Source organism: Saccostrea cucullata, unplaced genomic scaffold (assembly GCF_032062105.1).
Source record: "Saccostrea cucullata isolate Sc308-1 unplaced genomic scaffold, CSIRO_AGI_Scuc_v1 ctg74, whole genome shotgun sequence".
Classification (NCBI taxonomy): domain Eukaryota; kingdom Metazoa; phylum Mollusca; class Bivalvia; order Ostreida; family Ostreidae; genus Saccostrea; species Saccostrea cuccullata.
This window is the reverse complement of record NW_026934212.1, coordinates 979,126-999,198: the sequence shown is the minus strand read 5'-3', so window position 1 is coordinate 999,198 and position 20,073 is coordinate 979,126. Positions and strand designations below refer to the sequence as shown.

Sequence of the window (20,073 nt, the reverse complement as noted above, 5' to 3'; positions counted from 1 at the left end):
TTTTTTCGTGAAATTATTGTGTGCAATGTATGAGAGGTTAAAAGAACAGAGGAAAAAGGGTGTCTATAGATTGCGAGAATGTGAGAATATATTGTTCTAATGAACACGAGATTTCGAATTTCATTGTATATACACAAATATGTCAGTGTTTTTTTTTTTTGCAAGTATGATATATCAAAGCAAAATAGCATGGTGATTTTCAATGACCATATTGTCTTGTAATTATAGGACTGTATCAATAATAGCCCTGAATATTTTAGAGAGCTTTTTGTGAAGAAAAATAAGGTGAAAAATATTCAATTATCAAAATTAATATAGCTAATCCAATACATTTAAGCAAAGAAAAGGGAACACACCAACCTAATAAACACATTTCCCATCAAAATGTTAGAATTACACTGTTTGTATGTTGCTTCAAGTCCTGTTCTAGAAATTATCACTCATATATAATATTCTAACCAACCAAACTGAATTTGATAGGTAACTTACCTATACATAACCTTCATAAATAAATAGACATACAGTGGATTCCATTTGATATTCCACCAAGACTCTGTTAACTCCCACCTAAAATATTAAAGCAGTGAATGATAAGTTTCAAAAGTTCTTTGCAACATTATTGTCAAGAAACAAATCAAATGTGGATACTAAAAGCGTCCAACAAACATTCGTAAAATTTAAAATTACAATATTTTAACCAAAATTAATGACATCATAACCATTTCAACTCTATACAACCATTCCCATGACAAATGAAAATCAAGGCTTTTTAACATCATTGACAGGTGCTTTTTCAACAAAAGTTTATCTCATAAATTTACTTACTTGTCATCTGTTCTTTGGTAAAATTATTTTGTTAAAAAAACATTCTTAGTATACACACAAATGTTCTTAAGTTGATATTTTAAAAATGCTTGATTATCGGTTTGACTATATACAGGGTGTCCCATAATATATGATACCATTTTAAATTATTGTCATAAACGCAAGTCTTGACCAATTTCTTTGAATTTTGTCTCATTAAATATTTGAATAAATACAATTTTTTAGCAACAAATAATTTCAGTTAAAAATTGTCACATAGTTGGAATAATGTAGCCACATATAATTACGTAAAAAAATAGCTAAAAATGCATGTCAAGCAAAATGGATTACCGGTAATCATTGACAAACAAGCTGGGTATACCCTCATTTTAAAACTATTTATCAAATCCAGTCTTAAGATATTGTTACTAAACGTAAATCTAAATCTTTAATTTGTAAAAAGGTATATTTCCATTGGAAATCCAGATTATAACCAAAGAAAACCGCACGGTTGTTTTAAGTTTTGGAATTTTGTGCAATGTCTTGACATGATCATTACCCAGATTTGACGTCATGTAGGGGTCATAATTGAAAAATGATAGCATTTTTCAAAGTGAACTCATTTTGTCATGTTCCCTTCAATGTTCATCAAATTGTGTGAATAAAATTGGACAGTATATGCAATGTATATGGTACATTTGTTATTATTCAAAATTCATTACATTACATTTTATATAATCATGAAATGGTATCATATATTATTGGACACCCTGTATATTAGATTTTTAATTTGGGGACTAAGTCTTTCAGCAATTCTTCGACATTTCCATTGAGAGCAGACCTGTGTATTCATATGAAGTAAAATTGATTCAAAATCTTATACATGAAGAAATTAAACACTTGCTGTGGCCTTTAGTTTGATAGTCAGATATATCGACGACAGATTATCAATGAAAAGTTATTTTCATTCAAACGTAGACACGATACATCAAGACAGTGAGCTTGTTATAAAAGATACCACAGAAGCTGACACATCTGTTTCAAATCTGGGTATCTTTGTAGAAAAAGACGGTAATCTAACAAAACTTGATGATAAAAGTGATATCTTAAACTTTTCATTCGTCAGCTTCCCCTACGCATGTATTAAAATACCCCCAAACAACTGCATATTAGAGTAACATATCTCAGTTGATTCGATACGAAAGAGCGTGTTCTACGTACGAAATTTTTCTAGAAAGAAATAGGTTACTTATAAACAAGTTTATAAAACAGAAAAAAAACAATCTTTCATTAAAGATTCTTCCTTTATTTCATGATCATGAGAAGGAGCTCACGGCGGGTGTGACCGGCCGGTGTAAAGACGAATAATGACCCCCATCGAATAATGACCGGGGGTCAATTTTTTGACAAAAAATGACCCCCTACCTGTAGAAAAAAATCATTTTTTGTAGAAAAAGTGTCATAGGGGTCATTATTTTATATGTTAGTCCTATAAAAAATTGACCCCCATTGAAAAATGACCCCCTTTAAAGTGAAAAGAGATTCTTTAATTGTCAAGTAAATAATTAAGTAAGTAATACATTTTTAATGTTCCTCCTTATAGTGTTTGCTTAAAGAATGACATTCCACTTGTTTTTTAGAAATCAAACCATGCAACAATCAGGTTCCAATACTCTTTAATAGAAAAATTAATTTTTCCTTCATTTCAACTTTTAGCTTGTATAAGTTTGGCAAATCCTATTTGACAATGAAAGAGGAGGAAATTTTCAACCCCCCCCAAAAAAAAATTACGTTAAATCAAAACCAAAAAAAAAAATGAAAAGCAAAAATATAAATAAAACTCTATACCTTTCAATAATACTGGAAGAGGCTCTAGATAAAATATTGAAATGAAGTTAAGCCTTCACACACGTTCTATCATATCATAATTTACTTCGCCATGATTAAAGCATACTTTAAATGTTGGTGGGGGTATACTTGAAAGTATTGTGGCAAAGTAACAGTTGAAAATTAGTAGAATAGTAGATTATTTTAAGCTTATTTTTAGTCCCTCCTTATAGAAAAATAAAAGTAGGGTAGTTTTTTTGTTGCTTTTGTTGATAATCGACTTCCCTTTAAATAAGTAAGGGGGTGGGGTGGGTATAACACCTAAAAATATGCTCCGTAAAGCTTTAGGCTAGTGTAAAATACACATTCTAGTAGTTTTTTTTTTGTTGCTTTTGTTGATAATCGACTTCCCTCTAAATAAGTAAGGGGGTGGGGTGGGTATAACACCTAAAAATATGCCCCGTAAAGCTATAGGCTAGTGTAAAATACACATTCTAATGCAAAAACTATACATGTAGACATAACCTTTTGATTTAGCACACAGTATTCATTATATTTCTTATTTCTTGTTTTACTCCACGGTTTTACCCAGTTCTGAGTATATTTTTCAGAGAATTTAATATGAAAATCAGAACAAACATTTTCATTTTTGTAACGTCTTCTTTATACTGTCTCATAATATGAAAAGTTAATTGAAGACCATTTCTTTTTATGTCCCTGTAATCGAAGATTCGGGGGTATATAGTTTTATCGTGTCCGTCTGTCTGTCTATCTGGCGGTCTGTTTCTCCGCAAAAACTTTAACCTTTACCACAACTTTTCATTTATTGTAGCTATGTCTTTCATATTCAATATGTGTACATTCCTTGTGATAAGACCTTACTCTGGGTACCACCAAATTTGACATTTTGACCTTTACCTTGGAGTTTGTCCCATTTTACACAAAATGCCAAATTTTTAATTTACTTTGGCTATAACTTTTAAACGGTAGATACTAGTACTCTCATACTTCACAAATGTAATCCTTGTTACATTAAACCTATCTTAAGAAACCATCAACTTTGACCCTTTGACCTTTGAAATTGACCTACATTTCAAACACTTATCCTTAGCCATTAATTTTGAACAAATGGTGCTAGGACTTTCCTATTTTGGAATTGTATTTCTTGTGAGAAGACCCTACTTTGGGTACCATTATATTTAAATTGCCTTTAAGAAAAGTTTAATCTTCGCTATGTTGCCATACAGGGGCATAGCTGTTATACAAATACATCTTTTTATATATAAGAGGAGTTGCGGATAACAGATGGATACCCCAAAGCGTAACAGACGGACGGACATCCCAATCACTATATACCCTCCCGCTTTTCAAGCGGAGGATATAATAATATATGACATTGCTGATTTTTTCTGTCAGTACGATGATTTCCACCATCGAAAAACAATGTTTACCTAACCCTTTAGGCTCGATAAATCTTTACTCCTTTAGATTCTGAATCATCGCATTGACCTTAAAATATAGCTATAATCGTATGTCAACATATCATCAATTTATTCCAAATAAGCTCAGGTGAGCATTTTGGCCAATATGCTTCTTTATCTAATTTTTTTTTGCCCCCTAAACATTTCAGCTTTAATCTACAGGGAGTCATTTTTCTACGGGGTCATTTTTCTTCACGTGGGTTCTGCAAATTTTTAGGGTGGTGACACTTTTTCTACGGGCAAAAGAGTCATTTTTCTACGTCGAATAATGACTGGGGGTCATTTTTCGCTGTCGAAAAATGACCCCCGGTCATTATTCGATGGGGGTCATTATTCGTCTTTACACCGGCAGGGGATGATTACTCGTCCATGGCATATATTCCCACCTCTGACGCTTTAGATGTCCGTGTTTGCTCTACTCCTGATTTGCAACGTTAGAATGGACTTTTGAACTGAAATACTGCTCGTTTTCTCCATACATTTTATATTCATGTTAATGAAAGTGTTATTAAATTCCTAGATTTTGAAAGCAGTGCCAAAGTAAAATTTCATAGTAAACCAAAGTATTTATTTTGATGATCATAACTTACTAAAGTGCACAAAGGCAATAATGGCTATTTTTCGTTCGGACAAATAGTACAATATTTAAGTCAATTTATATGCAAATTTATAGCAAACATTTAGGCTGCTGTTGATATTGAAAGAAATTTTAGATTCATACATTTACATGGATCGGATTTCATCTCCACGAAAATTAAAGCGAGTAACTTTTTTTCGCGAGAGCTGCTTCTTGTGAAGTAACTCAATTATTAATTCCGCGTGTTTATTTAGGAATCTACGGTAAGGATTTTTAAATATTAAAAAATAACTTTACACAATAGAATGACAAATTATTATTTTTTTACCCTATCTTTTTTAAGCAATATGAACTGCAACTTTGATGACTGAATATTTTGTTTAAAAAATTGTAATTAACTAATTTGTAATATATATATATATATATATATATATATATATATATATATATATATATATATATATATATATATATATATATATATATATATATATATATATATATATATATACTGTATATTCGAATGTAAAGAAGTCTTTCTTCCGAAACACTTTAATGCGTTGTTTTAGTCTAATCGATCATAAAGGTTAAAAATTACGTACGGATTTATCATAATAACACATTTAAACAGCAAAATAAGATTTTCAAAAATGCTACTCATAATTTTGCTTTTAACACACTAGAAGTGATAAAAAAGAAAGACAGCATGAAAAATATATAATGCTTCCAGCCGACAAAGCGTGTAACAACAGTCTTTCTGTGTATTAAATTCTTTGAAAACAAGTTTCAGTTTTCAAAACATTTAAAGTACAGATCAGTCAAAGGAAGTGAATTTCATTTTCCATATCTATATCGAATTCTTAAACTGCACAAAATCCCTTTGAATTGTTATTTCCGATCATGTCACGGCGGATGTGACCGCTTGGCAGGGGATGCTATGTGGTAACCCTCTTGAAAAAAATACGCACTTTGATTTTCTTTTTCAAAGTGCGTTAAGATTGAGACAAAATCTATGCACTTTGATTTTTTTTTTCAAAGTGCGTAATTTTTCAAAGTGTGTTGTAACAATGGTCACTCCTCTATGGCACCTGATCCTACATCTGATGTTTTACAGGTCATTGTTTGCTCTTCCCCTGCTTTGTATTGTTTAAATGGACCTCTGAACTTGAATACTGTTCCTACCTACCTATCTCATTATGTGTATTTGAGATAAATTACAGGGTCCGTATGTTATATAAATGGGGAAAGTTAGCAATAGAAAATTCAAAAGTGTATCTTACAGTTTAGTTTTTTTTATCAATGTCTTTCTCTAGTGATATTGAGCATTTCCAAATAAATGTATGCATCAATTATATCAGACTCCGTTGTGACTTTTTCGAGTTCAGTTGAACATAAACCTATCACATTGATGTATAAATGAAAATAAAAAGTATTTTTAATATTTCTTATGGTTGCATTTTGAGTCTGCACATAAGCTTTAGTCACATTTCATATACTTTGAAAAGGTTATGATTCCGTAACAATTTTCACTCCGGATTGTAAAACCAAATTTTTCGTAGGACTACGTTGTGTTATAAAATAATCCACAGTGATCTCTTTCTTTTCAGAACTTAACGGAAAGACTTAAGATTATGGAGACATTAAATATGTCTCCATCATTTCATAATTGTACCAATACATTTAAAAAATGATTTCCCTTCATCAGTATTAAGGAGTTACGTATACATTTGTTTCCATTACAAATCTTTAAAGGAGTGAGGAGAAAATATTCCGAATCATACTATTAACACTTTCATAATTGATTATTTTGAACATGCCGTGTTATTTAAGAAATTTCTAAACCTTATTTCTTTTCTACCTCATACAATCTAGAGAAACTAATCATAGATACCTTACAGAGACCAGTAGAAAAAGACTATTATAACAATATAATACTTCATTTAATATTATGCCACTGGACTCAGGAACTTGTTTGTATTCATTTTCTAACCATGGAGACGCATAACGCACTTTGAAAAAAATATGCATGAAAGAAAAATTCTGGACTTAGATTTTAGCCAAAAAAAAAAAAAAAAAAAAAGAGAGAGATTTACCCTCAAAGAGAACATGCAGAAGACAAAAAGAAGATCCTTTAGTTGTTTTCTTAAATTTACTACCCAAATATATGCATTTAAACTTTCTAATTAAATTCTATCAATTATATTTAATTTGAGTTTAAATTATTGAAAGAAATTAAAAAGTCTTTCTAATAATCTATATTATATAATAATCTAGAAAAAATACTATCTTGAATTAAATAAGAGCGACTAGGGGGTATATTGCTGATCTTAGCAACAATAGGCAACTAACTATACTTTGGCCAAAGTAATCTTTCAAAATCCAATATAAATACCAAAAAATCGAATAAATTCATTAAAAAAAAATTAATGTATCTTAATACTAATCAAATTTAAAAAGGGTCATCATACTGCGCAGAAATAAACATTTTTAGACTTCTAAAACTTATCAAGTAACTCTAAAAGACCATCATATAGTGTTGGAAATGGTTTCCAATGAATATACAGACGCGGACGCCATTTTGTCGCATTTTTTAGTACACCTAAGAGTCATATGTAAAACATCTCTAATTCAGATCCTGAAGTGACATGATCATTAAAAATTTTTCCAATCATGTTCAAATAATTATCAATATATTTAAAATTTGCAAGAAACTTAAAATTTCTGTTTTTGAAAGTGCGTTGTACAGATGCAGTTTTGCTAGATGATTCTGAAATTTTGTTTCAATCTTAAATCTATTTTCTGACAAGATGCTGAAATCCATGTTTTCTTGTTTAAAATATTCAGTAGGCATTTATTGAAAATTCATAGTAGTCTTTTTTCAATTAATGTAAAAAAAAAACAAAACAGCACTAATACTTTAGTTATCCAGACACAACTGTGTATACACAAAATCATTTATACAAGAGGATGCTAAATATTTCACTGCACGGCATATTTAAGATAACATTGACGTAAATTTAGCATTCTACATAGCTCCCAGTGTACACAATTGTGTCTTTTCAGGAAGTATTTCTAAGGATTTCAAGTGGGGAATTTCACGAAGTTTTGCTGAAAGCACTATATACAAGATAGCACAGACTGAATCATTACTTTTCTGTAGTGTTTGTTCTTGTTCATTGCATAACATTATAAGATGAAATCGTATAACTCTTATTTTTAAACTTAATCATTAATAACTATTGAACTCAAATTAGGCCTATATTATACAAACCGGATCATTTTTTTTATACAGAATCTGTCCTTGTTGCATAACATTATTAAGTGAAAACAAAAAAAATATTTTTGTCTTCCGCTTTTGCAAAAGCGAGGAGACATTAAATCTCATTCGTCTGTCAGTCTGTCCGTCTGTCACAAAAACTTGGTCATATTTTTCGAATAAGACAAGATAGACCTTTCCAAACATGCTATGATTTTTGACGCCTTGACCTTGACGTTTTTATGCATACGAAGCGGAGTTTGACCAAAATCTTATGCATGCGTCAAAAGAAGAAAACACTTGCTGTGGCCTTCCACACGTCATTAAGATATATCGACGACGCAATGTCAATTAAAATGGCCATTTCTTTTAAAAGAGAAATATAGGGCTTTCATATTACACATGTATATTATCTGTGACAAGACCTTTCTAAACTATCGTTGATTTTTGACACTTTGACCTCAACCGTGAAACTTGACCTTAAAGTCCCTTTCAAAAATGTTATTTTTCAATATAACTTTTTAGAAGAGATATAGCTTTCATATTGAATATGTGAATTACATGTGACAAGATATTTCCAAGCATGCCTTGTTTTTTTAGTCATTGATCTTCATGTTTGACATAATTTTCAAAAATTCTAACTTTCGTTATTAATTTTGAATAATATATTTGAACATAATATGCCATAAATAATAAAATCACACCCACTACATGTAAGACACTGAAAACGGGGTAGCACAATTCTTTAAATTTGCTTTTTTTAAAAGAAAAACTTCTGTATAATAAACACAAAACATCGTATCTTTCTGTAGTATACTCATGCAAAATGATTTATAATTTTTATGCCCCCCATCGAAGAAGGGAGGGCATATTGCTTTGCTGCTGTCTGTCGGTCGGTCGGTCGGTCTGTCGGTCCACTTGGTTTCCGTTCATTTTCTTCACAACCGTTGCACATACTGAAATGAAATTTAGTATACGGATATATCACATGAATATCTAGGCCAAGTTCTGTTTTGGGTACGATCACACCATTTTTGACAGAGTTATGCCCCTTGAACTTAGAAAAATTCCAATTATTTGCAGTTTCCGTTCATTTTCTTCACAACCGTTACAAATACTGAAATAAAATTTAGTATACGGATATATCACATGGATATCTAGGCCAAGTTCTGTTTTGGGTACGATCACACCATTTTTGACAGAGTTATGCCCCTTGGACTTAGAAAAATTCCAATTATTTGCAGTTTCCGTTCATTATCATTGCAACCGTTGCTCATACTGAAAAGCAATTTAGTGTACAGATTTACCACATAATTCAGTGGCGTAGCATCGTTTTTGAAAGTGGGGGGGCCAGTCGGAGAAAAATTTGTTTTACTTACCTGCAAAAAAGTTGACAAGGGGGGGGGGGGTAGAGGCTAACTTTTTTTCACTGTCAACTACTTTCAGTACCAATTCTAATACTTCATTTTCGGTACATCACTAAAACTGGGGGGGCCAACCAGGTTTTCAATTAACATTTCCTATAGTATAGGTAAGGTTGGGAAAAAAGTATTTCCCCCCCTGGCCCCCCCTGTTGCTACGCCCCTGTAATTATCTAGGTCAAGCTCTGTTTTGGGTACGTTCGCACCATTTTTGACAAAGATATGCCCCTTGAACTTAGAAAAATTCCAATTATTTGCAGTTTTCGTTCATTTTCTTTGCAACCGTTGCACATACTGAAATGAAATTTAGTGTACAGATTTATCAGATGAATATCTAGGCCAAATTTTGTTTTAGGTACGATTGTGCCATTTTTGACAGAGTTATGCCCCTTAGACTTAGAAAAATTCCAATTATTTGCAGTTTCCGTTCATTTTCTTCACAACCGTTGCACATTCTGAAATGAAACTTTGTTTACAGATATATGGCATGAATATCTAAGGTCAAGTTTTAACTTGGATAAGATTGCACCATTTTTGACAGAGTTATGCCCTTTTGGACTTGGAAAAATTCCAATTTGGGGGGAGGGGGGCATAAGTGTTTTACAAACATCTCTTGTTTCTATAGTTTCTGTCCTTGATCTTGTCAAAACATTATGAATTGAAAACAAATTACTTTTATTTTTCAAACTTTACCTGACACTTCTTAAGGGGGAATGGACACAGTAGCTTTTTTCATACATACACAGAAAATTCTCTACTTTTCTTGAATATTTTGAAGAAGATTTACTTTGTGAAAGTACAAGAGTGTGTTTCAATTTAACGCGTCCTAAAACTCATAGTTTTGATTATTTCCAGCTAACAAAACTTTTTAAACATACTTTTATAATATCATAATGGGAAATGCTCCAGCAACATTTAGTTCATTATATTATAACTTCAAATCTGTGTCCAGGACCTTTTTATAATGTACTCATCATTTTGAATCTTTCAATAGTATATATCATACAAGTATTGATGGCTACCATGGGATATGCGACAGAGCTATTCTTTTTGAGCTTGTTGTTGATGTATATCACATAAGTGGGTTCTTAAGTTGGAAAGTAGTTACTTCCCTTGGGTCTGATGTCCCCAGGAAATACCCTCTTCTAAAACCTGACATTTATTTAGGGCACGATTCAGACAACATAGAGTAAACTATTGAATACATTACGTATTTAAGCTATATTAATTTTCTGCAAATATCTTTTAAAATAAAATATGTTCTGTTTTAATACGAAAAACATTAATTTAATAACACATATATGATGCATTGTACTTTAAAAACAAGCAATGAGTTATGATAAATCTTAGCAATTGAATCCACGTTGTGACCGGCTGAACAAAGACAAAAGAGAAACAAATTAACATCAATGCGAGAATATATACCGGAAAACAAGTAACAAACCAAAAAAAAAACAGAACATAAAAACAAAAAATAAATCAGAAACAAAACAAATTAATGAAAATAAAATAGATAAATATGTTTTAAGACGCCATTTCTGTAGAAAAAATGGTTTCAATGAATACAAATAAGAATGGCAGAGACGGATGTCGGCACAACAGAGGGTCAGAGAGTTACTTCAATAGACGACGACGCCTCACAAGTAATGTTTGTACAAGGTTTAGAAAAATTACACTTTTATGGCATTAGATTAAATTATAGTAGCTATACCTACCCGGAGGAATTTCCTCTCTGAAAACAAGCGTTAGTCTTATCAAAGATTACTTCAATTTTACGAGAATTAACACAAGCTATTGCAGAAATAGAGTCGTTAATTTAACAAATTCCTCCAGTACCCGCCTTCTACCCTAGCAAAGTGTGATACAATTTTGATGTATGGTTATAAGATCTCCTCTTTTTGGTATGGACATTATAATTATGCTTCTTTTTAATAGCTGTCATGGAACCTAGTTCATGCTTTGTATCTGATAGGATAACATTCTATCCGAATATTTCATTTCTTTTATTATCATTTTCCAAAAGGATGTTCAAAAGATCTTCCTTGATTATTGATACAGAACAGGATGTATAAACCAGCTATCTTAATTGCTATCTGCATCATTTTTGTATACTTTAAAAAGTGAACGTTTTACACTAAAATCTTCACTAAAGTTAACTCATTATAAAAGAAATTAAAGATCACAGACGATTTTTAATTCAAAATTAATAGACATATAGTGGTTGTCACTTAATATCTCACACATAGACACACACACACACCATCATACACACATTAAGCTAAACCCATATAAACTTATGAGTTACGCTTGCATTTTCGGGTTAAATAAACCGAATCCAGTTGGAGCCCATGTGAGTTAAACCTTATATTACTTTCGTAAATATGTTTTATTATGTTCCCCAAACGAAGTTGGGGAACATATTGTTTTTACTCTGTTTCTTATTATTATTAAGGTCTTCCGTCTTCACGGAAGACCTTATAGTGATTCTATTGTTTCTTATTATTATTATTCTTATTATTATTCTTTTTTTTTCTTAAAATTTTGTGCAGGCGATTTCTCGAAAACTGTTCAGCGGTTTTTCATGAAACTTTCACAAAATATGTGTCATTATATGAAGATGTTACATCCGAAGAGAAATTTGGAAAATTCGCTTCTGGTGCCAAGTTATGGACAATTTCCTGATTTTAAAATGCGATTTTGTCGCGCACTTTTATCGAAAAAGGCTGAAGATATGAACTGGAGACTTATTGGAGATGATAGATCATGACTTTGTGGTTTGCAGAATCGCCTTTTCGTGCGTCGTCATTACTTCCGGTCGTTACGAGGTGTACATTGAAAAAAAGTGTATTTTCTAACTTTTTTGTTTTTCAAAATTTTTCATTTATTTTTTGGGTGTTAATAGAGACCCTTCTTATAATGCTTACTATATAATTTGTTTGAATATTGATAAATCTAAACTCCAGATATAAGCATTCGAAAATCTGAAGCGGGTCCAAAATGGCGGCTGTCTCCGGTATTTCGCAATGGGGCAGCAGAGCGTTTGCTTAAACGAAAGTAACATAAGGATAAATGAAATGTAAAGGAATACTTCGATTGTCACGTCGTTGTTACGTTGCAGTTCTATGTCAAACTAACGTCTTCTATAATTGGTTTTGGCTGGTTTTCAAAGTAGAAAAAGAAAAGACTAAATGTGCAAATGAAATTTGATACCTAATATCTTTTGTGCATCACGGAAAAACAGATCTTAAATCATACTTATAAGTAATACTTTCTCAAAAAAGAATATCAAGTTATATTGTAAGTTTAAATCTTAACCACTGTTTTTTTTTATTGCCACTTGTTTCATATTAAACTAATAAATAAGACAAAAATAAGAAAACAATTTTTTTTAAAGATCGCTTCATGGAGTTTATTTTAGCATTCTTATCTCAAAGACTTGATTCAACTTATTGAGCATTAATGATATCTGATTCCTTGACCGTCGTAGGGCGAGCCATGTTTTTCGGCGAAACGTTTCAACCTTTTTCGATTAACTAATCGGGATAGTTCACTTTGGGAATAAACAGGAAATTGAAAAAAGTTAAAAAATTCATAACCGTTTCACTTCTTTAGTGTTACATGCATATATACAATATGGAATTTGTAAAATGTGTTAAATATACTTTCTAATCCTCGGATCTACGGCTATAAGAACGTTCTTTTTTAATTTCATTGAAGCTATCACACCTTTTTAATAGAACATTCCAGAGAAAAGCCGCAAAGATAAACTCCTGGCGTTTGGCGCTAAATTTTGAATATTGAACCGCCTTTCATAATTTTAAGAGAGAAGCACTGTTTTGTTAATATATACAAGTAGATTTAGAGTAGAAGTCCCGATAGCGTAATATTCAGTGCGTTGGTATTTCATGCTGGCGACTTGGGTTCAATCCTCCTTGTGTGCAATTTTTTTTTACTTTTGCAGATCGTTTTTACGTTTCCTTTCCGGAATCGGACGGAAGACCTCTCGTTGCTCGCAACGAGTTTCAAATCTAGTTATTATTATTTTTCTTCTCGGGAAAATTTTGTCCGCGAATGATCTTGTAAACTACACATCCGATTTAGGTGAAATGTTGTTAGGGTCAGTAGACATGTTATGTAGATTTGCGGAATCAAGGTCATTTTGCGCGCACGTGCTTGCAAGAGCGCGCACGTGCAAAACTTGAAATGACCAATATATAATTGATAAAACCGTAACTTTTCTATTTTTTAACAAAATGTTTTGAAACTCGTAATGTAAGGATATATGAGTAGTATGCACAAGATGACATGGTCAAAATAGCAAGATCGCACGTGCAAGCACGTGTGCTTCGCTCTGATTGGCTGAAACTAAAGTCTCAATATCTTTCTTGTTTTTTAATAAAATCATTTGAAATTTTGAACATAGTTATACATTAGGGAGATCTACAGCCTGTAATATAAGAATTATCATGAAAGCATGTGCATGCACGTGTGCTTGCAAGAGCTCGCACGTGCAACATGAGAAATGTCCAACATAATTGATACAGACGTAACTATTTAAATTATTGATGAAATGCTTTGAAACTCATATTAGAAGCATAGACAAGATGATATGGTCAAAAAAGCAAGATCTTACGCGCATGCACGTGCGCTTTGCTCTGATTGGCTGAAACTAAAGTCTCAATATCTTTCTTGTTTTTTGACGAAATCCTTTGAAATTTTAAACATAGGCATGTATTAGGATATCCTACAATAAAATATATAGCAATTATCATGAAAAAGCGTGCATGCACATGCGATGCAATCTGATTGGCTTATGCTTTAAATAGCTATAACTCCCTTGGTTTTCAACCAAACAGGATGAGATTTGGAACATAGATAGATATAATAGACTTCTATAAGATGGTATGGTCATCATGTACATGCATACACGTGCGTGTACGTGCACTGCAATCTGATTGGCTGAAACTTTAAACAGCTATAACTCCCTTGGTTTTCAACCAAACGGGGTGGGATTTAGAACATAGATAGATGTAATGGACTTCTACAAGAAGGTATGGTCATCATGCTCATGTATGCACGTGCTTCCACGTGAAATGAGTAAAATCAAAAATACAGTTTAATGCGAGTATTTTTTTAATACTTTTGGATTAATTACTTTAATATTTAGTATATTAAAATATTATTAAGGTTGTATAGACAAGATGATATGGTCATTACGCACATGCATTCACATGCGCACGCGTGGAATTCTAAAATTTGAATGAACTTGGTACTTTCTCCTGGGTAAATGTTGTTAAAGCCTCAAATGCATAGAGTTTGTCTTATTTAATGAAGCTTACAGGGAATATGGCACCAAAAGGAAGTTGTTGGGGAGCGTTTGGGGAACATCTGTAACGGTCCCCGTTACAATTAGCACTAGTTTTCTATTGTTTCAGATCGAATTGAACGCAACAGTTTTTATGAAAAGATTGAAATAGGTTGATTTCATTTTCAAAATCAATAACTTTTTCTTTACAGTAAGAATTCTTTATGATAAATTTTGGTAGAATTCTTTAAGAAAAATTCTAACCAACACTGAAAAAACATAACAATGCCGGACTATTATGAATTCTTTATGAAGTTTAGAAACTGTTATACCTTTCATAGGAAGACGTATATATGGGTCAAGTGTTTACGGCTTCCCCATATTAACATGTTCCTTGTCATTTTTTTTTTAAAATGCATTCTTTGTTAACTTATTTATTAAATATTGATGTTTCATTTTTCTTAAAATTTAACAGGGACAAGAGTTTTCTTTGTTTAAAGAATAAAAAAGAATGCATTGTCAATTTCAATCATATTTGTCTATCATTTCTGGATTGTAGTTGACCACAATGCATCACATCCCTTGACCTATCCTGTTTTAAGGACATGGCAAACACAAACAATAATCAAAACATAAAACGTGCAATTAAATCAACAACATATAACATTCTTTTGAGAAAGATACAGAAAATGAGAACAACGAGAGATTTAAAAACAGCCAAAACGAGAGATGACTTAATACTATAAAAATAGTTTCAAGACATAATATTCTACTTTTTGGTCACCTTGATAGAGATATACATGCTTATATATGATGCTTTATTGTTTTGAACACATTTTATTGACAAGGAAAAGGATAAGAAACAATTTCTAACATTTTACTAGTTCTGCTTTACATGCTTAAATATTGAGAAAATGCATTCAATGAAACTTCCTCCTTGAAATATATAGATCACTGATATTTATACAGATGATCTTGAAATTATGTGCAACTCTTGTGAGTTGAAGTACCCTCCGGAAATTTATAAGTAAAATAGCTTAAAAGAGTAATATGTTTTGGGTTTTTTAAATTTGTTTTTTAATCTTCCTCAAGAATTTTTCCCTCGTAAGGAGACGCCGCCACTTGCCGGTGGAGGGTTGCAAATTCAAACCTTTATTAGGGGCTCAGGGTATTTGAGCAGTGAAGGCATTATTTTCCAGCACTTTCTGCGACACGGGATCTCGGTTTGTCTCATCCGAAGGACTAGTCTCCATGTCCCACAGTGGGATTCGAAATCGCGACTTAACGTACGTAAGGATATTAAGCTCCTCGCTCTGCGACTCTCGAGCAAAAGTTCTAACCATTGCTCCACGCAGGCAACGAGCTATATATGTAAATAAAACAGACTATGTTTTTTTTTCATATCGAGGAAAAGATGTGAGGTGTTCTTTTTCAGTAAATCTATGTTTCATTGCCAATCTCTAATAGTGAATTTTATTTTGACATGTGTCTTGCAATGTTTACCGCAAGATTTGCTTTTATGTCAATATCATTTTATTACTACTTATAAAAGATTAACCAGCAATTACTTAATGTTCTGCCAAATACAGGTAATTAATAAATGTCGTATTAGACATAATTAACCAAAGGAAATTATTCCACCCCAAAGTGGTGGTATGACTAGAATTTGTAACATAATCTAAAGCATATGTAAACAATTAAGTATTCGACATTCTCAAATATTTACCAAAAGGATTTTGTAAATGCTTATTAGAAGCGAGTATAGATTAGCACAGTGTTCAATTAAGTTTTAATCGCATTCTAAATATTTCCCAAAACCCACGTCGCGATAGGCGACTCGTAACTTTTGGAATTTAATTAAGTAGAAAGTCAGAAGCCATTCCTGGTTGTCATAATTTGCAATAGGAGCCTGTTTGTAGGGCCATATTTATGGAACCGATAGACATCCCCTCAACAAAAAACCTTATCAATTCAAGAACGATTAATCACGCCCAAGTTTTCTCTTTTGTCTCCCCCTTGTACGACCCCAGACAAATATCCAACTGTTGGAGCGTTGATAACGGGCCCGAGAGCTATTTCAAACGACAAATTCATTGTTCCTGGCAGTTGGTTCCGCTGGTGACAACACAAATTGTTATCAAATAAATGTTGAATAATTATAAATTAAGCGACCTACAGGTGTTTAACGGATGAAATTAACGTCAGGCATTCGTCGGGCATTTCTCTGTTGCGTGTTGAATAGGCTCCAATTAAACCGATCAGTAGGCACATTGCGTATTTGTTTTGTAAGTAGTTAATCCGTTCCTTGATTTATTGGAAGGTAAATTCTAAAATATATTGCGCATGTGGTACTGTTTAAGGTCCTTTCGAAAATATCCTTCTTTCCTAGATTGTATGTACTTTTAAATAATACTGCCGCTTTTTTTTATGATTTCAATATAATTATTGATCAGATGAAATACAAATATTAGACCACAACGAAAAAAAAAATACAAGTGAACATTCAAATTATTTCGAATAAAATTCATTTCAATTACAATGAATTATAACCGAAATGAAATAAGGAACAAGAGATGATTGTTGAACTCTTATGCCCCCAAATAATTGGAATTTTTCCAAGTCCAATTGCATAACTCTATCTAAAATTGCTCAATCGTACCCAAAACATAAATTGACATAGATATTCTTAGAAAAATCTATATACCAAATTTCATTTCAGCAGGTGCAACTTCTGCGAAGAAAATACGGAAACTGCATACAATTGGAATTTTTCTAAGTTCACAGGACATAACTCTGTCAAAAATGGCTCGATCCTTACCAAAACAGGACTTGGCCTAGATATTCTTATGAAAAATCTGTATACCAAATTTCATTTTAGTAGATATAACCTCTGCGAAGAAAATGAACGGAAACTTGGTGGACAGACAGACAGACAGATAGACAGACAGCAGAAAAGTAATATGCCCTCCCTTCTTCGAAGGGTGGGGTGGGGGGCATAAAAATTTATATTTACTAACCATACTAAAGGAACATCGTGCAAAAGATAATCATGTTTCAATTAATATCTATTAACATGTAATCTAGTTAACATTTCAAATTCGTTAAGGTTTGTAAAGGATAATTTTTGTTATTATTTCATATATTAGTAACAACTTTAAGTCAATAATTAATTTGTCAAAATACCGGTAAACAAAAGTGAATTTACTCAATTATTGTTTTGTTTTTTTTCAGTTGAATGTAGATAGTTGTTGTTGCATTAAACAACAACAGAGCAGTATACGTCTGAGTGTTTTTGTTGTGTGTTTAACTGGCGTCATTTCCGATACTGCTTGATGACTATAAAATAGGAATTCTGATACACATCTCCTTCTTTGACAATTTTACCCAAGACCCGCACTGTTTTCCTGGTAAGAAAAAAAATCTACATTTACTTTAATCTCATTTTTAAAAAAGGAACTAACTGTATATAAAACGTTATCAATCGAATGGCTATTGGAAACTTACTGCGTGATTAACGACAGCAAGTTGACAGAAGCTTCATAGAGGAATATTCCAAGTTTTATTCAAAGAGTTTCCATTTAATTTCAGATATCATGGAGGGAAATAGTACAACCAACAGTGTGACATACGGCATAACCAGTGCACCAAACAACAGTAGTATAACTAGTGTGGTGAGCAATAGCACTGCTGGAAAAACAATTACCTTTTTGCAGAATGAAGCCATTGTGGAGAAAGTAAACGATTCTGTGTTCGATAAAGTCTATATCCCAAGTTTTATCTATACAGTTGTTATGCTTGTAATAGGATGTCTAGGAAATGCCATTGTCTTCTACATTTACTTCACAAGATGGAGAAAGACCACTTCGAGGGTTTTCATCTTAGCACTTGCTGCATTTGACTTGATAAACAGTTGTCTCACTGCCCCAACAGAACTGTATTTTATGCTTGAATGGTTTCAAACTACGAATGGAGTTTTGTGCAAGTTTTCTAGATTTTTGACTTTTATGATGAACAACTGTTCATCCTTTACTTTGCTAGGTATTGCAGTGGACCGTTACATTAGTATCTGCCGACCCCTAAAAACACAGATGTCCACAAAAACAGCTAAAATTATTGTTTTCGTTGGTGCATTTTTCGCTGTTGTTTTTGCTTGGCCTGGTTTAGTCGTCTATGGAATTCAATCCATACCGGTACCAATAGCCCCTAAGACATACGTAGTGGGTCATATGTGCTTGATAGAGGATTCTTTTGTGAAAACTGACTACCCATTGGCGTTCGTGATTGTTCTCCTGACAGGTAATTTGCTGATTGATCTAATTCTCATCATCGCCTACAGTCTAATTGCCATACAGGTAATCAAGCGAGGATCGTCATTTTTATGCCAGACCTCTCCAGATTCAAGGAAGTACAGTCAGAGTGGTAGTCAATCTCACACGGAGGATGTCTTCCTGGATGAAAACAGTTCCGGGAGAAGTCCCTCTATACTGAAGAAATTCGCCAATAAATATGGCAACAGCCAAGAAACCTCGGACAGTGAGGCAGAATTGAAAAGCTTGAATTCCAACACTAAAAGATCTCTTAAAAAGACAGACAGTAACAGTGGCAACAAAGCAGCTGAAAAACGAGCAAAATTTCACAGACAGAGATCCATGTCTGTCCAAAGCGAGGAGGTCAGAAGGGCACGGATGATCAAGATCACCCTCATGTTGTTCTTGGTGACGCTACTCTTCATGCTTTCCTTCATACCTTTTTGCGTCATCGTTATAATTAGATATGTACAGCCTTCTTACTACCCATCTCTTTCAGACACAGGGAAAGCCTTCTATCAGTTTATTCTGAGGTCATATCTCCTCAGTATGTCCCTCAACCCCGTCATTTACAGCTTCATGAGCGAAAAATTCAGAGAAGAATGTATAAAGTGCTTCCGGAAATTTGTTCGAGTCTTTAAGTCTTAAAATGGAAAGAGACATGTTGTTAATATAATCGACTTTGCTGTTTTCATGAATATTTTCCAAAAAAGTGTACAGAGCATTGTAAAACTTAACAAATGTATGAATTCTGAGAGGTGCTGAAAGCGTTTCCTTGAAAAGGCATCTCTACACACATGTAGTATATGTTGTATAAATTTCAATCCAATTTTCATTATCAAGCTATGATTGAAAACTCGTATATTTTATCAGAGAGAGAGAGAGAGAGAGAGAGAGAGAGAGAGAGAGAGAGAGAGAGAGAGAGAGAGAGAGAGAGAGAGAGATGAACATGTACTGTATTGATCTATTGGTCACTTTTTAATGTATATATATTTGCCTGTCCAAAAATGATGATGCATATTTCAGTTATACCATATTCTGCACAGATATGTACGTCATATAAAAATCTGAAAATATAATTTTGTTCCTTGTTAA

General features: G+C 32.6%; 1 protein-coding gene across 1 annotated transcript; it reads left to right on the top strand.

Moving 5' to 3' along the window:
- The first annotated feature begins 17,931 nt into the window (after positions 1-17,931).
- On the top strand, positions 17,932-20,073 carry LOC134240171 (cholecystokinin receptor type A-like). The gene is made up of 2 exons (XM_062722275.1): positions 17,932-18,078; positions 18,260-20,073. Exon 2 carries the CDS (start codon positions 18,265-18,267, stop codon positions 19,624-19,626), a length of 1,362 nt encoding a protein of 453 aa, XP_062578259.1. The 5' UTR covers positions 17,932-18,078; positions 18,260-18,264; the 3' UTR covers positions 19,627-20,073.